This window comes from Nansenia antarctica, assembly GCF_963989245.1.
Source record: "Nansenia antarctica genome assembly, chromosome: 1".
In the NCBI taxonomy this organism is placed as follows: domain Eukaryota; kingdom Metazoa; phylum Chordata; class Actinopteri; order Argentiniformes; family Microstomatidae; genus Nansenia; species Nansenia antarctica.
The window spans coordinates 43,208,653-43,226,970 of NC_137674.1; the positions used below are offsets into that span (position 1 = coordinate 43,208,653).

The following is an 18,318-nucleotide window of genomic DNA, read 5'->3' on the forward strand; positions in this document are numbered from 1 at the left end:
AAAAACAAGAAAACAGACACACATTCAGTATTGTCATTCAAATGAAGCATATGCAGTCAAAAGAAGGCAAATTCCTGCATGTACCTTAAATAATAAGTGAAATGAAAATGCAGAGCAAAAATCTGAATGATTGAGAAAATAATTTATATTGAAAATGTAAATCATTATCACAATTATATTGAATTGTAATTTGTATTAAATACACATGATGAAAGGCACTGGTCAGGTGGAAAAGCAGGTTTAATCTTGGCCTGTTTAAAGCATCCTCTGGAGGGGACACGTCACTTGCAAATGTTTGGGAGATATCGGGATTATCTAATAAGAAGATGTAAGTATCTCTTCTCTGGCCTGGACACCTACAAGACTGGCTTGGCAATAGCTGAAGAATCGACACTAGTTCAATAGTTCTCTCTGAACTAGACAATCAAGAGCATGTAACACTTTTAAGGATGATGCCAACAGACTGAATAAAATGACTAAGAAGGCTACCATTGGCATTAGCACCCACCTAGACAATCCATTGTCCATTGTGGATAAGAGGTTCTTCAAGTGCAACAACATTGAGACTTACACTAGACGTACACCCCCTCCACAGTATCTGCCTAGAGATTCTAGTGCAAGGGCAGACATATTTATATACTGTATATAAATATAGTATATATATACTAGAGGTTGCATTAAAATGCATAAATGCATTTGACACAAGAAGCAACAGTTCAATTCAAATGGATTTGGTATACGAGTTAATCAAGGAATAGACATATACATACACTTAAAGCAGCAAAATCCTATTTATTTTAGCTACACAGACCAACAGATCACACAATGTACCTAACCTAATGTTACACTAACCCTCCCCTACCCACCCAAATATCCTTGGTCAAAATACAGTGCAACAGTTTAACATAAAGTCACAAATGCCATCTAAAATGGTAACAAAAAAAACCAGTACCCTTCACAGTAACAACAAACCCATTGGTCTCAGGATACCTCTAAGCCTACTACTTCTTCTGCTTCTCGTTCAGCCAGTTGCTGAGACAAACTAGTCTGTTTACATTTTCAGAGCTCAAGGCTGCCCTCTTTTTTGCCTGCAAGGGAGAAAACTCTCTCACAAGGGACAGAAGTGGCAGGGCTGGCCAAATACAAAAAACATTAAAAGTGTGATTAAAATGATTAAAAGTTAAAAAACTGAATGCGTTATTTTTTCCGTAATTAATTAATCAAAGTCCCAGGCTCCCAGCCCAAATATATGCACATGTATATACTGTATATATTATTCCAATCACAGTGAAATCCTTATTGGCAAGGACAATTTACATCTTTATCTCATATTCAATTATCCCCACCCACTTATTGATGGAGACCCAGCCTCTACCTCTGTGCTAACTGAAACTTTGCTGAACGAAATGACCAATGTGTCCAAGACAACTAAACTTAGTGGTACACAGGGTACCACTTAGTGGAAGCAAATTGGAGGAGAATCAAGAACAGTTACTAAAATAAAGCATTATTATTTTTTGCAACAAACTATTTGGATTGTTTTTTTTAATGCAATAATACACTCTAGTATAGCATGTGTGTCATGGGATAACTAAACATTTCTATGTTAAGTCACTTCCAAATTCTATATGACATCTTGTCCTATTCCCAAATATATGTTAAAGTCATTATCAGGTTATGGTAGTGCTAATCAAAGATTATTATTTTTTGGTCCAGATGTAACTTAGTAGATGTAATCATCCTCAGATGACATGTCTGCCATACTATAATCACAGGTTTTTGGCCGTTGGGGCCACCTCTAGGAGAAGCTGCAGGAACACAGTGGCTTTCTTCAACAATCCAGGGCAGAGTTTGAAGTTAATAAGGGGGACATAGATCAAAGCACCACTGAAGATGAATAAGGTGACATAGAGGTATTCTATCTGGGGGTCGTCTATGATGGGTGCCAGCACTAGGCAAATCGCTGCCATAAGGACCAAGATAGGGATAAGAATGGGAACCTGAGTAAACAAAGAACAAAAAGGGGACCAAGGGAAGAAGAGATAAGACATGCATTATATACAGTATGTATTGTATTTTAGGAGCATTACAGGTACAGTATGTATGCAACTGGCTTTCAGCAGGTGTACATACATAACTGTGGCATACAATCACTATCAACACATTATCTACACTCATAGATATAATTATTAACACCTATCCTCTCAAAACCATTTTCCTACTCTTTGGAGTAAAAACAGGATATAAGCACTCTTGCTTTAATTCGCAAATATCTTCTTCAATTCACACACTGAATTGTCAATGTCAGTTGCCAAACACATTTTTAAAATGAAAACATTTAATATTTCTGGACCATTAGCAATCAAAGATTAATGAAACTGTTGTGAACTAAGAGCAGCCGCCAATCATGGGCTGAAAAGACAAATTCTGACTTAATAAGAGTCCTCTGTGTAAGATATGGGTTAAGTTTAGAATCAAGACAGACAAAACAGCTGCATGTTCTAAAAAGAAGCATTACTACAAACCTCTAACTGCATGTTTAGCACATCACAACATGCTGATAGAACATCAACATGCTAAAAACACATAACTACACATAATTAGATGATCACACAGTCCTTGCTTTTGAACACATCCTAAAATGAAAGTTTGTTTACAAGCCATGTACTGTATCACTTACCGGTAGCCTATGGCAGATCCATTTAACAAATTCGAAGTATTTAGTCATCCTAAAACTGTAACAATTTGTTATATTGAGTGGGCTCTTCAAAACTTCAACTTTCACAATATGCAAAAAAAGGTTTTTGCTCATTTGCATATCTTGAGGATTGCCGACTTGCGGACATTTTACCAGACCGTGTCACATTTACATTTTGCATCTGTTACGGATCGGGTAGCAATTCCCAGTGCGATCCCTAGGTGTCTCCCTCCGGCCGTCCACTGTGCAGTCTCACTCTCTCACTCATAATGTTGCACCATCAGCACCAATCTCACTGACATTCCAATTCATTATTGACTGCCATTATTGACCTTAAGTGGTGTTTCACATATCCAACATCTTGTTTATTAAAAAGGGGCTTGCATATATTGTTATAGGATTTCAGCTTTGCTGAATTTGATTCTCAACATAAATTGTGCAGATTATTTATTTTATTAAAAGTGCGTTAAAGGTGATGTTGACTTTTTTTTACTCAAAAACATGCTTGGCAACTTTTTGGTTGGTCTCTCAAACCACGTGAACATGCATATTTATATTGCATATTTTGGTGGTACCTCCTATATACTGAGATAAGCGGTTGTCAGATGTAGGATACAAACAAATAAGTAGTGGGTGGTGAGCTTGACTTAAGCAGGGGCAAGTTAGAATGTCAGCCTATGAGACTCACCTTATATGGCCTGGGAAGTTCAGGTTTCTGGATCTTGAGGTAGAGGAGCCCAGACAGAGTAATTCCATAGAAGAACCAGGCAGTAAAACTGACAGTATATGGATAAGATAACAGGTCAGACGCATTCACAGACAATTTGAGGACAATATCAGCTCTATCGGGAAAGCTTATTTGGTTGACCTTTTATGGACTTAATGTTTGTCTAAAGGCTGATAGAAACCAACTGAAAATGGTATGGGTGTTATGTGGCTTTTCCCACATACTTCCATTTTTATTGATAATAGTGGCATCAGCCAATTCACACTCTGTACACGTACAGTCCTGGTATCTCTCCACTGGCTCCCTGTTAGGTTCAGAGTGAAGTTTAAAACCGTCATGTTCGTTTTTAAAGCCCTAAGTGGCCTTGCCCCACACTACATCACAGAACTCTTGGACTATGCCTCCAGCGTAAGATCCCTCAGATCTGACGAAAAGCCCCCGATCTAGAGACTGTCAAGACTCAGTAGTGAGTTTTAGTTTCAGGCTACTGAGATGTTTCTGATGTGTTATATACTGTATTTAGTATGAATGTCTGTCTTTAAATGTGTGCGGTTATGAATGTTGGACGTGCTCCATGTTTATTTTGTTTATTTTGTTGTCCTTACCCAGACTGTGTTACCGTATTCCATCATGTTTTCTCTCTGTTTTAGAGTCCGCGCCCAGGGTGCCCTAGACCGGTGTAGTTTGGTGTGTGTTTAAATAAATTGACTGTGTGTGTGTGTGTGTGTGTGTGTGTGTGTGTGTGTGTGGTCAGTACCCTGTTTGACATACTAATGGCTTGTGTCTTGCTCTACATTGTGGTGGATATTATGTCATAGTGTTGGAGCTAGCACGTTGTTATTATCAGTAAACCAGAGATAAACAGAACAAGTTGCATATCCTTCGCCTCCTGTGAATATTCTTATATCAAGACCAGAAGATCCTGATAGCTATTGGATAAAGCTACCTTGCAGGGCTACAGTATAAGAGAATAATAGCTCATAATCATAACCCAAAGTACAACAATATTGAACTGACCCTGTCATTGTGACCATATATTTTATACAGTAATGTGAACATTCAAATTATTATTTTTTAATGACAATAACCTATACATTTGGTGTCCCCTAACCAGATGAACTCCAATAGGTCATTGTTGACATCCTGAGTGTGAACTATTCCATACCTGAAGAAGTTGACAATGCTCTGGAAGTCCCCAGGGATCAGCACTAGCAGAGCCACAGCTGTAGTGAAGATCAGGGCTGGGGATGGTGTTAATCGATATACGGTACATGTGCCATGGCCAGAATATCCGGCTGTCGAAAATACGCCAAACCAAACAGACATCACCAGTTTTATGCAACAGTTATGCAGTTTGGCAGATATTAACCTTGTTCCCAGGCTGTTGTGGTGCATATACAGTGCTCTCCATAAGTATTGGAAAGAGAAAGATTGTCTTATTTTAGCTCTATACTCCAACAGTTCAAATCAAACAAGAGGTTTGAGTTTGAGAGTTAAAGGTAGAGAGATAGAGATTCTCACTTTTAAATTAAAATCTCACCATTAAATGTGGGGGGGTTTCAGATTGGGTTCACCATTTAGATTTTTTAAAAATAAACATCCTCCCCCAGGGCTTCAAAAGTATTGTAAAAAAATATATATAATGTCCAAATAAAGTACTTACTGTATAATGACCCTCCATCCAATGAATTTGGAGGCATTTGCATTACTTGAGCACACAAGAAGATTCTGTACACTTCAGAACCCAGTTGACAGAAGTTTAGAGCTGAGTTGCCGGTGTGCTCATGTGACAATGGCACTGGTGAGTTTTTTTCAGGTCATTCACCTCGTCAGAACATTAAGCTGTCCTTGCTGAAAATGTGGATGTTGAGACTGGTTAGAAAGGTAGCCTACAGTTATAATAGGGTTATAAGAGTTATAATACCTTTCTACCCAGTCTCAATCCCAATGAAACCCAAAATACTTACTGCTGTCTGCCAGTGAAAATTCCTAACTGTAAATGTTGTTACATTATTAAACCCATATTAATAATGTTGCGCTTAATCATTTTAGACTGCACTAAAGCATTTCACCATGTTTCTCTGCGCTGTGAGAAAATGTGTGATTTTTTAATTAATGAGCTACTATAATAAACATGATTTTGCCAATCTACTTGTGGTGGCCTTTGGCAGCACTACACCACTTTCGTACATGATAATATTTGTCTAATCTGTCCACAAAACTGCTTTCCAGACATCTGGAGGCTTTTTAGGCACCTTTTAGCAAACTGTAACCTGACCATCCTTTTTGAGGAGAACTAGTGGTTTGCGCCTTGCAGTGAAGCCTCTGTAATTCGGCTGGTGACGTTTTATGTGGATGGTACTGACACATTTACGCCTACTTCCTGGAGAGTGTTCCTGATCTGTGGGACAGTTGTTTTGGGGGTTTTCCAATTATGGTGAGCATTCTTTGGTCATCCACTATAGAAGTCTACCAACCTGTTTGCGATTGCTGAGCTCACCAGTACAACATTTTTGTGATGTTACAAACTGTTGATTTTTGTCTAAAGTTTTGTGATTGGTATTTCTGATAGATTTTTCTGATATTTCAGCCTCATATTGGCTTCCCTGACATTGATGCCTCTTTGGTCCTCATGTTGACAGACACCAATAGCAGACTCCAAAATGCAACACGTAGAATCAATATGAGACATTGACAGCTCTCGTATTTCTGCACAAATTACGTGACAATCCATCTGTGAAGCCAATTTTCTAATACTTTTGGTGCGCTAAAATAGGGTTGTAATTTCTAAATGGTGAAACCAATCAAGAAGAATCTCTACTTTAACCACAGTAATTATTTTATTTAAAATCCAAATTCTCCCTCTTTCCAATACATTGTATTATAATAATATTAATTATTATTATTTTATGATTAATATTAATGTGAATATTATTATTATACTTATACATATGCCTGATAAAAGATTTCCACAATCAAAAAATGTGTTGTTTCAGCAAGTTACATGATTATGCAATAAGATTTAGAATAAGAGAATAGAATAAGATAACAATTGAAATATTGTCTAGAAATACATAGAATCTGTATGTGTCTATATGGGTCTCACCATAAATCCTTCCCTTGCAGCCACAAAGCACACGGCCACCGCTAAAGAATGTTCCATTCAGGGAGCCAAAGGCAGACAATGCTGCCGCCACAGACATCACCCAGCCCCAGCTCCCTAGCACCTTATTCCTGTTATAAACAAAAACAACAAAAAAGTTCATTACACACATACAAAAGCATGGACATGATCACAGTAATGTGTTACCCAGCAACTTAAAGGGATAGTTCAGCCTATTCTCATGTTGAGGTGAAATATCATCTTACCCTGAGTTGTCCTCATAGGCCAGTAGTGAAAGCATCTCCTGTTCTCTGTTCTCTACTTTGCTACTCTTTCACCTAACATGACAATAGGCTGAAACCATCCCTTTAGGTGAGATGAACTTTCTCAGCAGAAAGACTGTAATATGAAAGAGAGAGATGTTTTATCTTGTATTTCAGTCAATATTCACCTGTTTAATATGTAACATGCTGTATGTATCAGCCATATGTTTCATGGAATTTGGACTTAGCGTCCACTATCACCCTACCAAGTAGTTCATGGTTATTTAAACAGACAGCAACACGTTCAAGTGACAGCAAGTGATTTGTGAAGCTATAGCAATGGATTATATTATGAAATAATATATTTAATAATTAATTATATGCCAATATTATACTTTCAAGGCACAACATTGCATTGCCAATGAATATGTGAATTTACTGTGTAAAGTATTTGTTATAATTTGATTTCAGCAAATCACACGGCTGAGGCGTAGCTCCGAAGTGCTGTGGAAGATGATTGATGTGAAGTACAGCCAATGGCTACAGTATGCACTATCCGTTTTCAATGGTCTTTCTATTGATTTAATGAATTAGTCATGGATATTATAGTGAAGACACACTGAAAACCTGATATTGTTTTCAAATCAATAAAAAAAACACTTCAATGTAAATTCAAACATAAACATTTTGTTGAAGAGAAATGAGAACCCAGTGCATTGTGGGATTTTTTGCACATGCAATGCATTTTTACAAATACCAAAACAGTGATCACAAAACGGTGACCCATGGGTAAATGTGTGTGTGGATGTCCGTGTCTGTGTGTGTGTCCATTCATAGGCTGTCTGTAGCAACACAGTGCTCTGTCATTACCAGTTCTGCATATGTTGCAAACACAATCAAAGAAAAGAGATAGGATTATTGTCAAAGGCTTTCTCACCCCCAGGTGACAGCCACTGCATTGGAGGACATCAGTTCACTGGGTGTCATGGCAGCTAGGTAGCTCACATTGACCAGTAGATAAAGAATGGTTACCATTGGGATGGCAATCATAACTGCCCTGGGTAGATTAACCTGAGAAAATATTGGCAAAGATTACAATACAATATTCTAAACATCAATTCTGCCCCCCTTCCTTGAGATCCCTTCCCCCAATGGGCCAAATCACCTTTTCTGTGACAATGTGTTGAAGCTGAGGTGTGTCATGACTATGATTGAGGTCTGATTGGTTCCCTTGCAAAAAGCTCTTCATTCACATACTGTGGTTAGAAGTCAGGGTATAGAACATAATGTTTAGAGACAGATTCTCTCTCTTTGTCCTTGTGTGTGGTCTCATCTGTGCCGATGAGTACTGTAGTAGTGACCATCATCTCTCTCTCTCTCTCTCTCTCTCTCTCTCTCTCTCTCTCTCTCTCTCGTCTTAAAAGGATAATTATTTAATTTTAATCTGTGTTATAGCACTATCAGAGACATGGCTCACTTAATGACTAATGAAAGATGACAGCTTCATGTCAGACAGACAAGAACAAGAAAAGTACAGAAAACTTGAAAAAGTCCTTGAAAAACTCTGCACTGCACTTTATATACTGTATATATATATATATATATATATATATATATATATATACAGCACTATCCATGCACTGTCTGTCCTGTGTTGTCCTGTTTTTGCATTTGTATTTGTTTTTGTTCATGTATATGTGAAAAAAGCATAAATGCACCTACTGTAATGCCAAAACAAATTCCTATATGTGTCAAGCATAATGGCAATAAACGTTATCTGAATCTGAATCTGAATCTGAGAAGCCATTCCCCTTACTAATTTCAAACAGTGTAAAGACAAGTCTCATTTGTTTATGACTCCTCCACAGCCAGGCTCGCTGTTCAATTCTCAGTTATACCATGGGACTCAAATCGAGTGCAAACTCCATCCCCTCGGGTTTAATCTCTACGTGCAAAAATGGTGTTCACGTCGCACAGCCCCATTTTTATTGAGCCTTGATTGAGCATTGATGTTATACAGTATTTTACTGAAAAATAATTTCCAATACAATCCACTGATGATACCAATCTGATTTTACAGTAACAAATCAGAAGTTACTCACTATTCACAGAAACGAATGATGGCTTGTAAAATATGTCCAAATAGTTTCAATTGATCCATTTTTTATTTATTTTTTATTTTTTTAAAGCTACTTTTTCTGAGTGGGGCAGTCCCACTCATATTTTTCATTTTTATTGACAGATACAGTAGAGATTTAGACAGGAAGGATGGGTGAGAGAGAGGAGGGATGACATGCAGGATATGTCCCCGGCCGGAATCGAACCGGGGACCCTGCGGTTACATGGTCAACGCTTAACCCGCTACGCCACTTAAGCGCCCCCCAGTTCTAATTGAATGTCAAATTGTATGTGTGCTAAGAAGAACCGAAAATACTGTAGTCATTATTAACAGGAATGGAATTACTCAGGTATATTGGTGGACGGAAAATTGTGTTAAAAGTTGTATGTGCATATGAAACCTATTGATATTAGTGTCTTCCTCTGGCTCCTTTTTCTTTATTTTTATAGAATAATAGCTCTGTTAAAATGTAGCAGATTATAATAAGTGATATATCATTTGAATTGTCCTGTTGCCTACTCTAATAAGACGTATACATTATATTTGTAATTTTTACAACTTCCTCCCTGGGAGTCAGATATGAAGAATAACTGCATTCTCACCTCAGGTCTCTTCAACTCCTCAGTCACATAGTTCAAGTTGTACCAGCCAGCGTAGGACCAGAGGCCTTGGTAAAAAGCCATCCCAATTGAGCTTACACTCAAGTGTGTGCCTTCAAAGGCATTTTGTTATCTGCAAATCCAACATTAATCTGAGTGAGCTTCACTATTCCTCCAATAACAATAACTATCAGCGCCAACAGCTTGGCCACCAAGAAAACCACCTGAATTGTCATGGCGAAGCGCACATTCAAGATGTTGACCATAGCTACTACCATGATGCTCGCAACAGCAGCACACTTCACCATTATCTGGGGAGGCGGACAATCCGGGTAGAAGGGTGCCACTGCATACTCTGCAAAGCTGAGAGATATTGCTGCAATGCCCGCTGGTCTCACCACAAGTATGAAGGTGAAGGCTACAAAGAATGCTGGACATTGTCCGTAGATTCGAAGAATGTAGATCAAGTCCCCTCCTGATTCTTTAATGATAGTTCCTAACTCAGCATAAGAGAGAGCTCCTAGCATGGCCACTAGGCCAGACAGTGCCCAGATTACCAGGCTTGCCCCTGGACTTCCTATGTTGGACAGCACAAACTGAGGGGACATGAAAATGCCAGATCCTATCATCGTTCCTGCAACCAGTGACACAGCACTGACTAAACCCACTTCGCGCTTCAATCTTATCCCTTCCGGTTTATTTGTTGTTATTGCCATGTCGCTTTCTTATTCAGACACAGAGTTATGAGAGATAGCCTTTCTTAAATAGACAAAGAGGTGAATAAATAGTTTCTGCTGGGTGCAAGGTGCTAAATTAATATTAACTTCTCTGTTTCAATGTATGGTTGGTTCATAAACATAATTCCTAACTCTGTTGCATTTGGAAAAGTCTGACATAGCACCCATTTGGAGATGATTGAAAATGCTCAGAAATTAGCAAGCACCTCAGACCACTCCTACAACAGCAGAAATCCATTGTACATCCATTTTTTCTCCCTCCAGAGTCACTTTACACCCACAACATCCCTGTCTTGACTGTTCCCCCGAAAGACCACTTCACCGCCCACTACCCTCTGTACAGTTAGCATTGTGACTTTCAATGGCCCATGGTCCTAGCATTTTTTTTTTAAAATGATGGCTGGTGTATAGATGATTCACTTACTTTAGAGATTGGATAAAAGTGTCTGCTAAATGTCAAAAATGTGAATGTACATACTCTAGTCATATTGTTGGTCTTTAATTTCTCTCATACTCTTATTTTGCTAGAGGGACTTCTTACTCAAGCTTTAGGCTGATCAATGATGGACAGTCACAGTGTTTGCTGGTTTAGATACATGTATAGGGTGCCCTCTAGTGTTATCGAAGGGCAATTACTTCCGAATTTGTGTTGAACAATGGTTCTATTACATTCTCATGTATTTTTTTTTAAGTGAATATTTAAATGTTTTTGTACTGTGTCAATCTCTGTCATCTCTCCTTACCTCCTCATCCGCCAACTCCCCCACATTTAGATCCGCCAACTCCCCCACATTTATAAGCAAACCTGATTCCAATGATTCCCACTGTGTTAATAAATATGGTACATTGAATCTGCGGCACAAATTATATTAATATTGTATAATATAATATGAGGTATTAATATATAATAATTATATTTAATTGAACTATTCAGCCACATCTGTTTTTGCATTGTCTTTCATTAGCTTAGGCCTGAGAGCTCTGTTAAACATTTCAGTTACGTTACTTACTTTTCCTAAAATTGTGATATTCTCCAACTGTATGAAATATTCGCTTTGGATGTGCAAAATATTATTCAAAGTAATTCATCTGATTAAAAACATATATATATATATTGTTTAATGTATTATGAATTGTATTATAAATTATTCTCACTTCATTATTTTTTACTTGTTTCTTAGAGCTGTCTAGAAAATGATATTAATTGTGAATTCCTGCATTGACAGGTTTTCCGCAGATTTTTTTCAGCATTTCCTGGTTCACATGATGTTATCATCATGCAGTGCTGATCTCAAGACCCAAGTTTTGTGTAACTCTTCCCAACACACAGGTATTTGTATGAACAATTATAACTGAATGAGAAAGTTAAATTGATATCCAGTTGTTCAAATGTATGTTAGTCCTTTGTAGTCATTTCTCAAAATTGTTCTTATATTAATGTGGATTCACACATATACATAGGGATATTTATATTTTGTTTGGTCTCCCTGGATATTTTTTAGCTTACAAGAACTATACTCTCCTCGAAACTGGTGAATGGTATCTCATTGCCTTGTATACAGTGCTGTTGCCAACAACACTCGTATCAAGTGGGTGTGTCTGTAAACTTGGTAGATAGGAATCCTTGAGAAATCCTGGTTCACATGGTTCACATCACATGACTACTTAGCCTACATCACTCTTACATCACTCTTACGCACTTAACTGACCCAGTAAGGTAATGTGTTGACAGACAGTTACTATACTACTAAATTAATATGAAGTAGGGTTAAGTGTAGATGTTTTTCCAGTAGTTACAGGTATTTGTTCAATAGTTCTTATTTGGATCTGAATTCACGCATATACTGTATATTGGATTTTTTTCTTTGGTCTACCTTGTTGATGGGGCAAAGCTTGAATGGTTGTTTGGGTTTGAAAAGAAGCATGTCTTAAGACATTAATAGATGAAAGTATGCACAAAGACAATCCTTCAGGAATAATATATTCATATCAGTGTAGGGGGGTAAATGTTTCTCTCATCTCATAAACCTAAGAATGAAGATGAATTTTGATTTACAAACAATTTAAAAAATCTTTGGAATAATTTACAAAGAACTAAAATTACATGAAAGACGTCATTGTCATTATGCCATGTCATGGAATGTCACGTGATGGAAAACATGTGAGTCATACTTTCGGTGGAGTCACAAGTAGGTAGATTAGATATGGTAGGTAAAAAAAAAAAGTAGACTATTTAATGGGAGTCTCAAGACAACCACACATCAGAGCTAAGAGTTTGCTGCTGATACATTTCAGGACTTGCTGAGTTTGTACAAATACTGGTTCACTCCATTGAACTGAAGAATACTGACATGAACAGGAAATCCTGCTTCTGTCAAGGATTCTATTTAGCTTTTCTGGTCTTCATGTCATCCGATGCAAGTAAGTCTGATTCATGTGTAATCCTTTTGATCTGAAAAGTGTTCATTACTGTGTATTGATTGATGACCATTAAGCTGTGACCATTAAGCTCATCTATGATTAGTCAAGATATTCACAAGTTGACAATTATTTAAAGACTTGACTGGTTAACCAGTAGATCCATTTTCAGTAGATTGTTGAGGATCAATGTGTCTTATCACACATAACCATAAAACTATACGATGTGTGGAATATTGACTTTTGTTATGTGTGAATATATATACGGTATGAGAGGTTTCGTAGTAATTTATTTTATCAAATGTGTTACGACTCCCAGATCTTAAGGTTCTATGTCTAGAGGGTGTAGAGGGAGCCGAAACAAAAGGTGTATGTATCCCAGCTTATTGTGGGGGGAAAACTAATAATGAGTCACAACAATTAGAGCTAAAGTGCAATAATTACTGAACATTAATTAATAAACAATAATATAATAATAATAATAGTGGTGAGGTTACAATACACAAGCCACAGGACAACAGGTAGACTATGAGCGGTGTCAACTCAGAGAAATACAAAATAATGTGTAACCCTATCAACTGTCTATTTACAACCTAATAACCACAACATATTATAAAGCTATACCTGTGTCCTTGTCTCTGTAGTTGACTTTGAGATCACTGTTCCCAGTGTGCCCCAGCTTGCCATCCATGGGAAACCCATAGTCCTGGACTGTAGCTTCCCTGTGGGTGAGGCCTGGGACCTGGACAACTGTGTGATCACGTGGCAGAGAGGTCTGGATGTGGTCCACAGCTTCTACCATGGCCAGGACCAACTGGGCCGGCAGAGCAGTCTCTATGCTAACAGAACCAGCCTGTACCACTCTGAGATGGAAAGGGGGAACGCCTCTCTCAGGCTGGAACATACCACCCTTGGGGATGCGGGACACTATACCTGCTCTGTGAGCACACTGCTGGGCAGTGACAAGAAGACCTTCACTCTGAAATTAGCAGGTAATGATGCCCTCACGTTCTTATCTTCTATGTGGAATGTGAGGCTGATGGCTATCATAGAAATAATCTTTATTCATTGTCATATTTATTGGATGCCCTTGTGATGTTCATGGATAGATGTACAGTACACTATCATGATATTAAAGTGCTTCCATCTTCTCTCCAGCGTTCTACCCTGAACCACATCTTAAGTTCACATCATATCCTGATAGTTTAGAGGTCCTTCTGACCTCACATGGAGGGTACCCCGTCCCCTCAGTACAGTGGCTGGACGACAGTGGAGACATCACCTATGACACACACCTCTCACAGGACATACAGGGACTCTACACTGTGTCCAGTACCCTGACCCTACAGGGAACAGTCAACACAACCCTCACCTTTCTCCTGAAGAACAAGGACCTGGGACAAGAGATCAGGAGAGAGATCATATTTCAATCAGGTAAACCTACAGCTGTATGTTGTTAATGTACTGTCTAAGGTGGAAGATAAGGGACAGAGAGAAAGAGAGAAAAGTACAATATTATAAAAGATGTGTCATTACCAAGTCATTGTGACTAATCTTGATCTTATCTTTACAACAGGCAGCAGTGCTGTGTTACCTGTGGGTCACAATGAGAGATGCAGATGGTATGTTCTCCTGCCCTTCTTCTTTTTGATGGTTGGACTGGCAACACTAGTTTTACTACGGAGGAAAAGAACGGGCACGGAAATGAACCACAGTGACAAAGGAAACCATTCATATACAAATGGGGGATCACTGACTGTTGGACATGGATGTTGACCTTTAACTTATCTAGTCTACATCACAATGGATTGGAAATATATACTTATTTAAACAATTCCTGCAATTTGTTGTCAACACTGAATTGTTCAAATGGATGTGCTAACAACACGCTTAGAAAAAAGGGTTCCACCTTGGACCATGGCGAGGTCTTGGGCTGTCCCTGGAGGAGAACCCTGAGAAGAGGCCTTTTTATTTCCAAGTAGCACCCAAAAGAATGGCTCATACCAGGGAGTAATGATATGACAATCTACCAATATTATTGCCATTCCTTCTTTAGCATATTAATGGAGCATGATAGCAGTCATAAATACTGATACTGTTTTATCAGGTCGATCAATGTGTGTGCTATGAGACTGAAGGGCTCTGCACACAGCGTGCGATTTCTGTTGCGCGTCAACGTTCCATTTTGAAGTTTGAATGGAAGTCTATGAGAACATACAACAGAAATTGCATCGCACGCTGTGTGCATTGGGATGCGATGTTTTATGATTTTCTCATAGACTTCCATTCAAACTTCAAAATGGAACGTTGACGCGCAACAGAAATCGCACGCTGTGTGCAGAGCCCTTGAGACTGCAGTATATATTTTTGGAAATATATAAACATACTTGAACTATTAGCTATATAGCTGCAATTCAACCACATGTAGTATTTAATTTATTCACGCTATTGCACTGGTGAAGCTATATATATATATTCTGCCATCAATGTACATTTTGACTTTTATTGTAATGTCTTTGACAATGTGTTTTAAAAAGATTGTGTCTGAGACATTATTATTTTTTATGTAGATGAATTGAACCAGTGTTAGTGATGTTAGGCTCCATCTACAGTATAGCTCCTTCTTAGGTTAGACCAGGGGTCTTCAACCTTTTTCAACCCAAGGACCCCTTGGACGAGAGACAAACAGAACAGGGACCCCCACATGTAATATATATTTTTAAATGTCTCACATTTTAAAGCATATAATAACTTTTATAGTTACTTCATTCACCTTTTCTTTCACCGTATTAACCTATTTATATACTGGGTTATTAGCCTATATGTGTTTATGATTGATAAAACGTTCATGCATAATTATGATTGGTTATTATTATTGTTGTTGTTGTTGTTGTTGATGAGGCTTATATTTTCTATTATTATTATTTTTCAACAATGAAACTTTTAGCTTCAGGAAGCCAGGTATGTCTACCTCAGTGAGATGACTGGACACAGCTTGTCTATTCTGGGGGAGATGGAGGTTGTTAGGCAGAGCATCATGTCATCCTCAGACTGCTGTCTGGAACGGTATTTGCTCTTCAGGTAGGTGAGGGAGGAGAATCCACTTTCACAAAGATAAGTTGTTGCAAAAGGCAAGAGGCTCATCGAGAACTGGGTGAGAGGCTGTGACTCGTACACATTATTGTGTGTACTGTCTGTGGTTAGGTCGATCAGCTGATCTTCCTCAGCGGCTGTCAGGTCTAGGCGTCGGATGCATTGTCTTTGCATGGAAACCGTATCCATGTCTTGTGCTTTCTCCAAGACTCGGTCTCAGAAAAGTACATCTCAAATTGACTTTCGAGAGCCTCCAAGTGATCAACAATTGCGCGACAGCCCGGCCCGAGCACATAACAGGCGCACCCTGCGCTTTCAGAGCTCGTTTTCTCGTCGGAATTCGACGTTTGGAGACGAACGACAGACGTCGAATACTGACGGCTTCCGTGTGAGACCAGGTTGGCATGAGAGAGGTAAGAAATGTTTCTTGTTTTGTTACTAAGTTTATGGGAGTCGGGAATCAAACGTTCTTTCTGCTTATCGCGTCTTTGACGACACGTCGACGTACTAAATCGTTAATTTTAAAAAGTTCATGGCAGAAATTATGTTTTTTAAACGTAGGAAATGTATACACACAGGTACACACAGGTGACAGGGTGCGGCAGGAAATAATGTTGTTGATAAGGAGGGTAAAGAGTGACTAGGCCTACGTATACATGCACACTATATTCCGAGATTATTGTAATATTTGTGTAATACGGTGTTTATGGGTCATTTTTTTTAATAGGGTGCCATTTGGACTTCATAACTTCTGAAAAATAAATTGTTGATTTACCTATATTTTAATGCTCTATTATATAAAGGACATATCTAACTTACTGAAAAACATAGTGGTCGAGCTCAGGCACGTAAATTGTATTTTATTTAGAATACACTCTGTTAGTTGGACTCACTCTAACTCTACTTCCCCCTTTCTCTCTCTCTCTCTCTCCTCCAAAGCAGCCCCCAGGCTCTGGAATAGTCTCCCCCTCCACATCAGATCCACCCAGAGCATTGAGGCTTTTAAGAAACTAGTTAAAACACATCTTTTCTCCCTGGCCTTTGACCTGAGGTGAGCCTGCCTTCTGACACTGCACTTGTTGCACTTTTATTTGTATTGCACCTTGTTTTTAGTGTATTTTATCTATTTTATATATTTTTTAATCTGTATTTTATCTTGCTTTTTTCTTTTACCAGTGTTTTATCTTTTTATCTGTTAAGCACTTTGGGCGGCTGTTTGTCGTTGTAGAATTGTGCTATATAAATAACTGTTACTTACTTAATGAGGAACGTTCTTTCCTGTCACATAGCTTGCAGTAAGACTTAGTTCCTGTTTCGTTATGAGCCTTACGAAATACGAGAAACTACAGTGCAATAACCAAGGGAATAGTGTAATGTTCTATAACCCGGCAATATGTTTACATTCTTGTGTTTAGGTTTACATACACTGTATATAAGTTACTAGTTCATATGTTTATATGTTTATAAAAAGTACATAGTTACATGCTAACACCCCCCTGTCTATATACCCCCCTGTGAATAGGCCATACAGTGTATATAAGTATAGAAGTTTACATAGCCTAATAGATACATTCTCAGATTCCTACCGATTACTTATCCCCCTATTTATATCCCCTTTATTTATGTCTATTTATGTCTCATTTTAGTTTTTTATTATCTTAGGACTGTGTTGATTGTTAGCACCTAGGGTTTGCATTTCAATTTCGTTGTACCTGTTACAATGACAATAAAGATCATTCATTCATTCATAAATGTAGGTTGTATAAAAAGAGCTGATGCATAATAAATGTTATGATAATTGTTGATGAGCCTTGTGCTAAGATGATAAATAATATATCACAGCACTGGTTTATCAAGTGTAATAGTAGATAGTAATAGTTAGTGTGAGTGAAAAGCATGAAAATTATGGATACGTTCATTTCATGTGTGCAGACAGCCGAGGCTCAGGGTTACACTGGACCAGAGCCAACCTGGCCACACTGCACAGACGCCCATGCTGAAGTCTGACTGGTTCTACTGGACACGCTGGTTTCACCAGGTGAGGCAGAGCCTGAGGGAGACATTCCTCCCATATGCAGATTCCAGCACCCTGTCTCCTGGTGGTTGTGACGCCTCTCACATAGCCTACTGATGATGTTCACATGCACCATGTTCTGATAGTCATCACATAGCCTACTGATGATGTTCACATGCACCATGTTCTGATAGTCATCACATAGCCTACTGATGATGTTCACATGCACCATGTTCTGATAGTCATCACATTTACAAGATACTTTAAAACCTGTTCTTCCGTGCCGTGACACTGGTGGGTCGAGATTGGGTTTTATAACATATATATAACAATATAACAGATATAAAGAGCTTACCTTTATCAATAATGTTCATCGATGTCGCAAACGATTCATTAGATTCTATTCTATACGATCGCATCGTTTTTTTCCTTGCCCGGTTAATACACTGCGAGTCACAAGCTTTTGTTTACGTACACGTCACATAGCAAAACCAAACATGCTTGGTTTCAACGCCCGAATTTCCATATCATTGGTCCTCGAAAGTCA

General features: G+C 38.4%; 1 protein-coding gene and 1 pseudogene across 2 annotated transcripts; one reads left to right on the forward strand and one right to left on the reverse strand.

Annotated features, from left to right (window-relative positions):
* Positions 1-1,769: 1,769 nt before the first annotated feature.
* On the reverse strand, positions 1,770-10,138 carry LOC308163112 (b(0,+)-type amino acid transporter 1-like; annotated as a pseudogene). The gene is made up of 6 exons: positions 9,513-10,138; positions 7,729-7,862; positions 6,532-6,659; positions 4,591-4,720; positions 3,387-3,474; positions 1,770-2,000 (listed from the first exon to the last, which is right to left on the reverse strand). The product of its transcript is annotated as a b(0,+)-type amino acid transporter 1-like (transcript).
* A 2,513-nt stretch (positions 10,139-12,651) lies between these two features.
* On the forward strand, positions 12,652-17,888 carry LOC308150193 (butyrophilin-like protein 10; the record flags this gene model as incomplete). The annotated part of the gene is made up of 5 exons (XM_080523052.1): positions 12,652-12,667; positions 13,309-13,656; positions 13,823-14,098; positions 16,697-16,808; positions 17,690-17,888. The coding sequence occupies 5 exons, from the start codon at positions 12,652-12,654 to the stop codon at positions 17,886-17,888; spliced, it is 951 nt and encodes a 316-aa protein (XP_080379178.1).
* Positions 17,889-18,318: the final 430 nt, after the last annotated feature.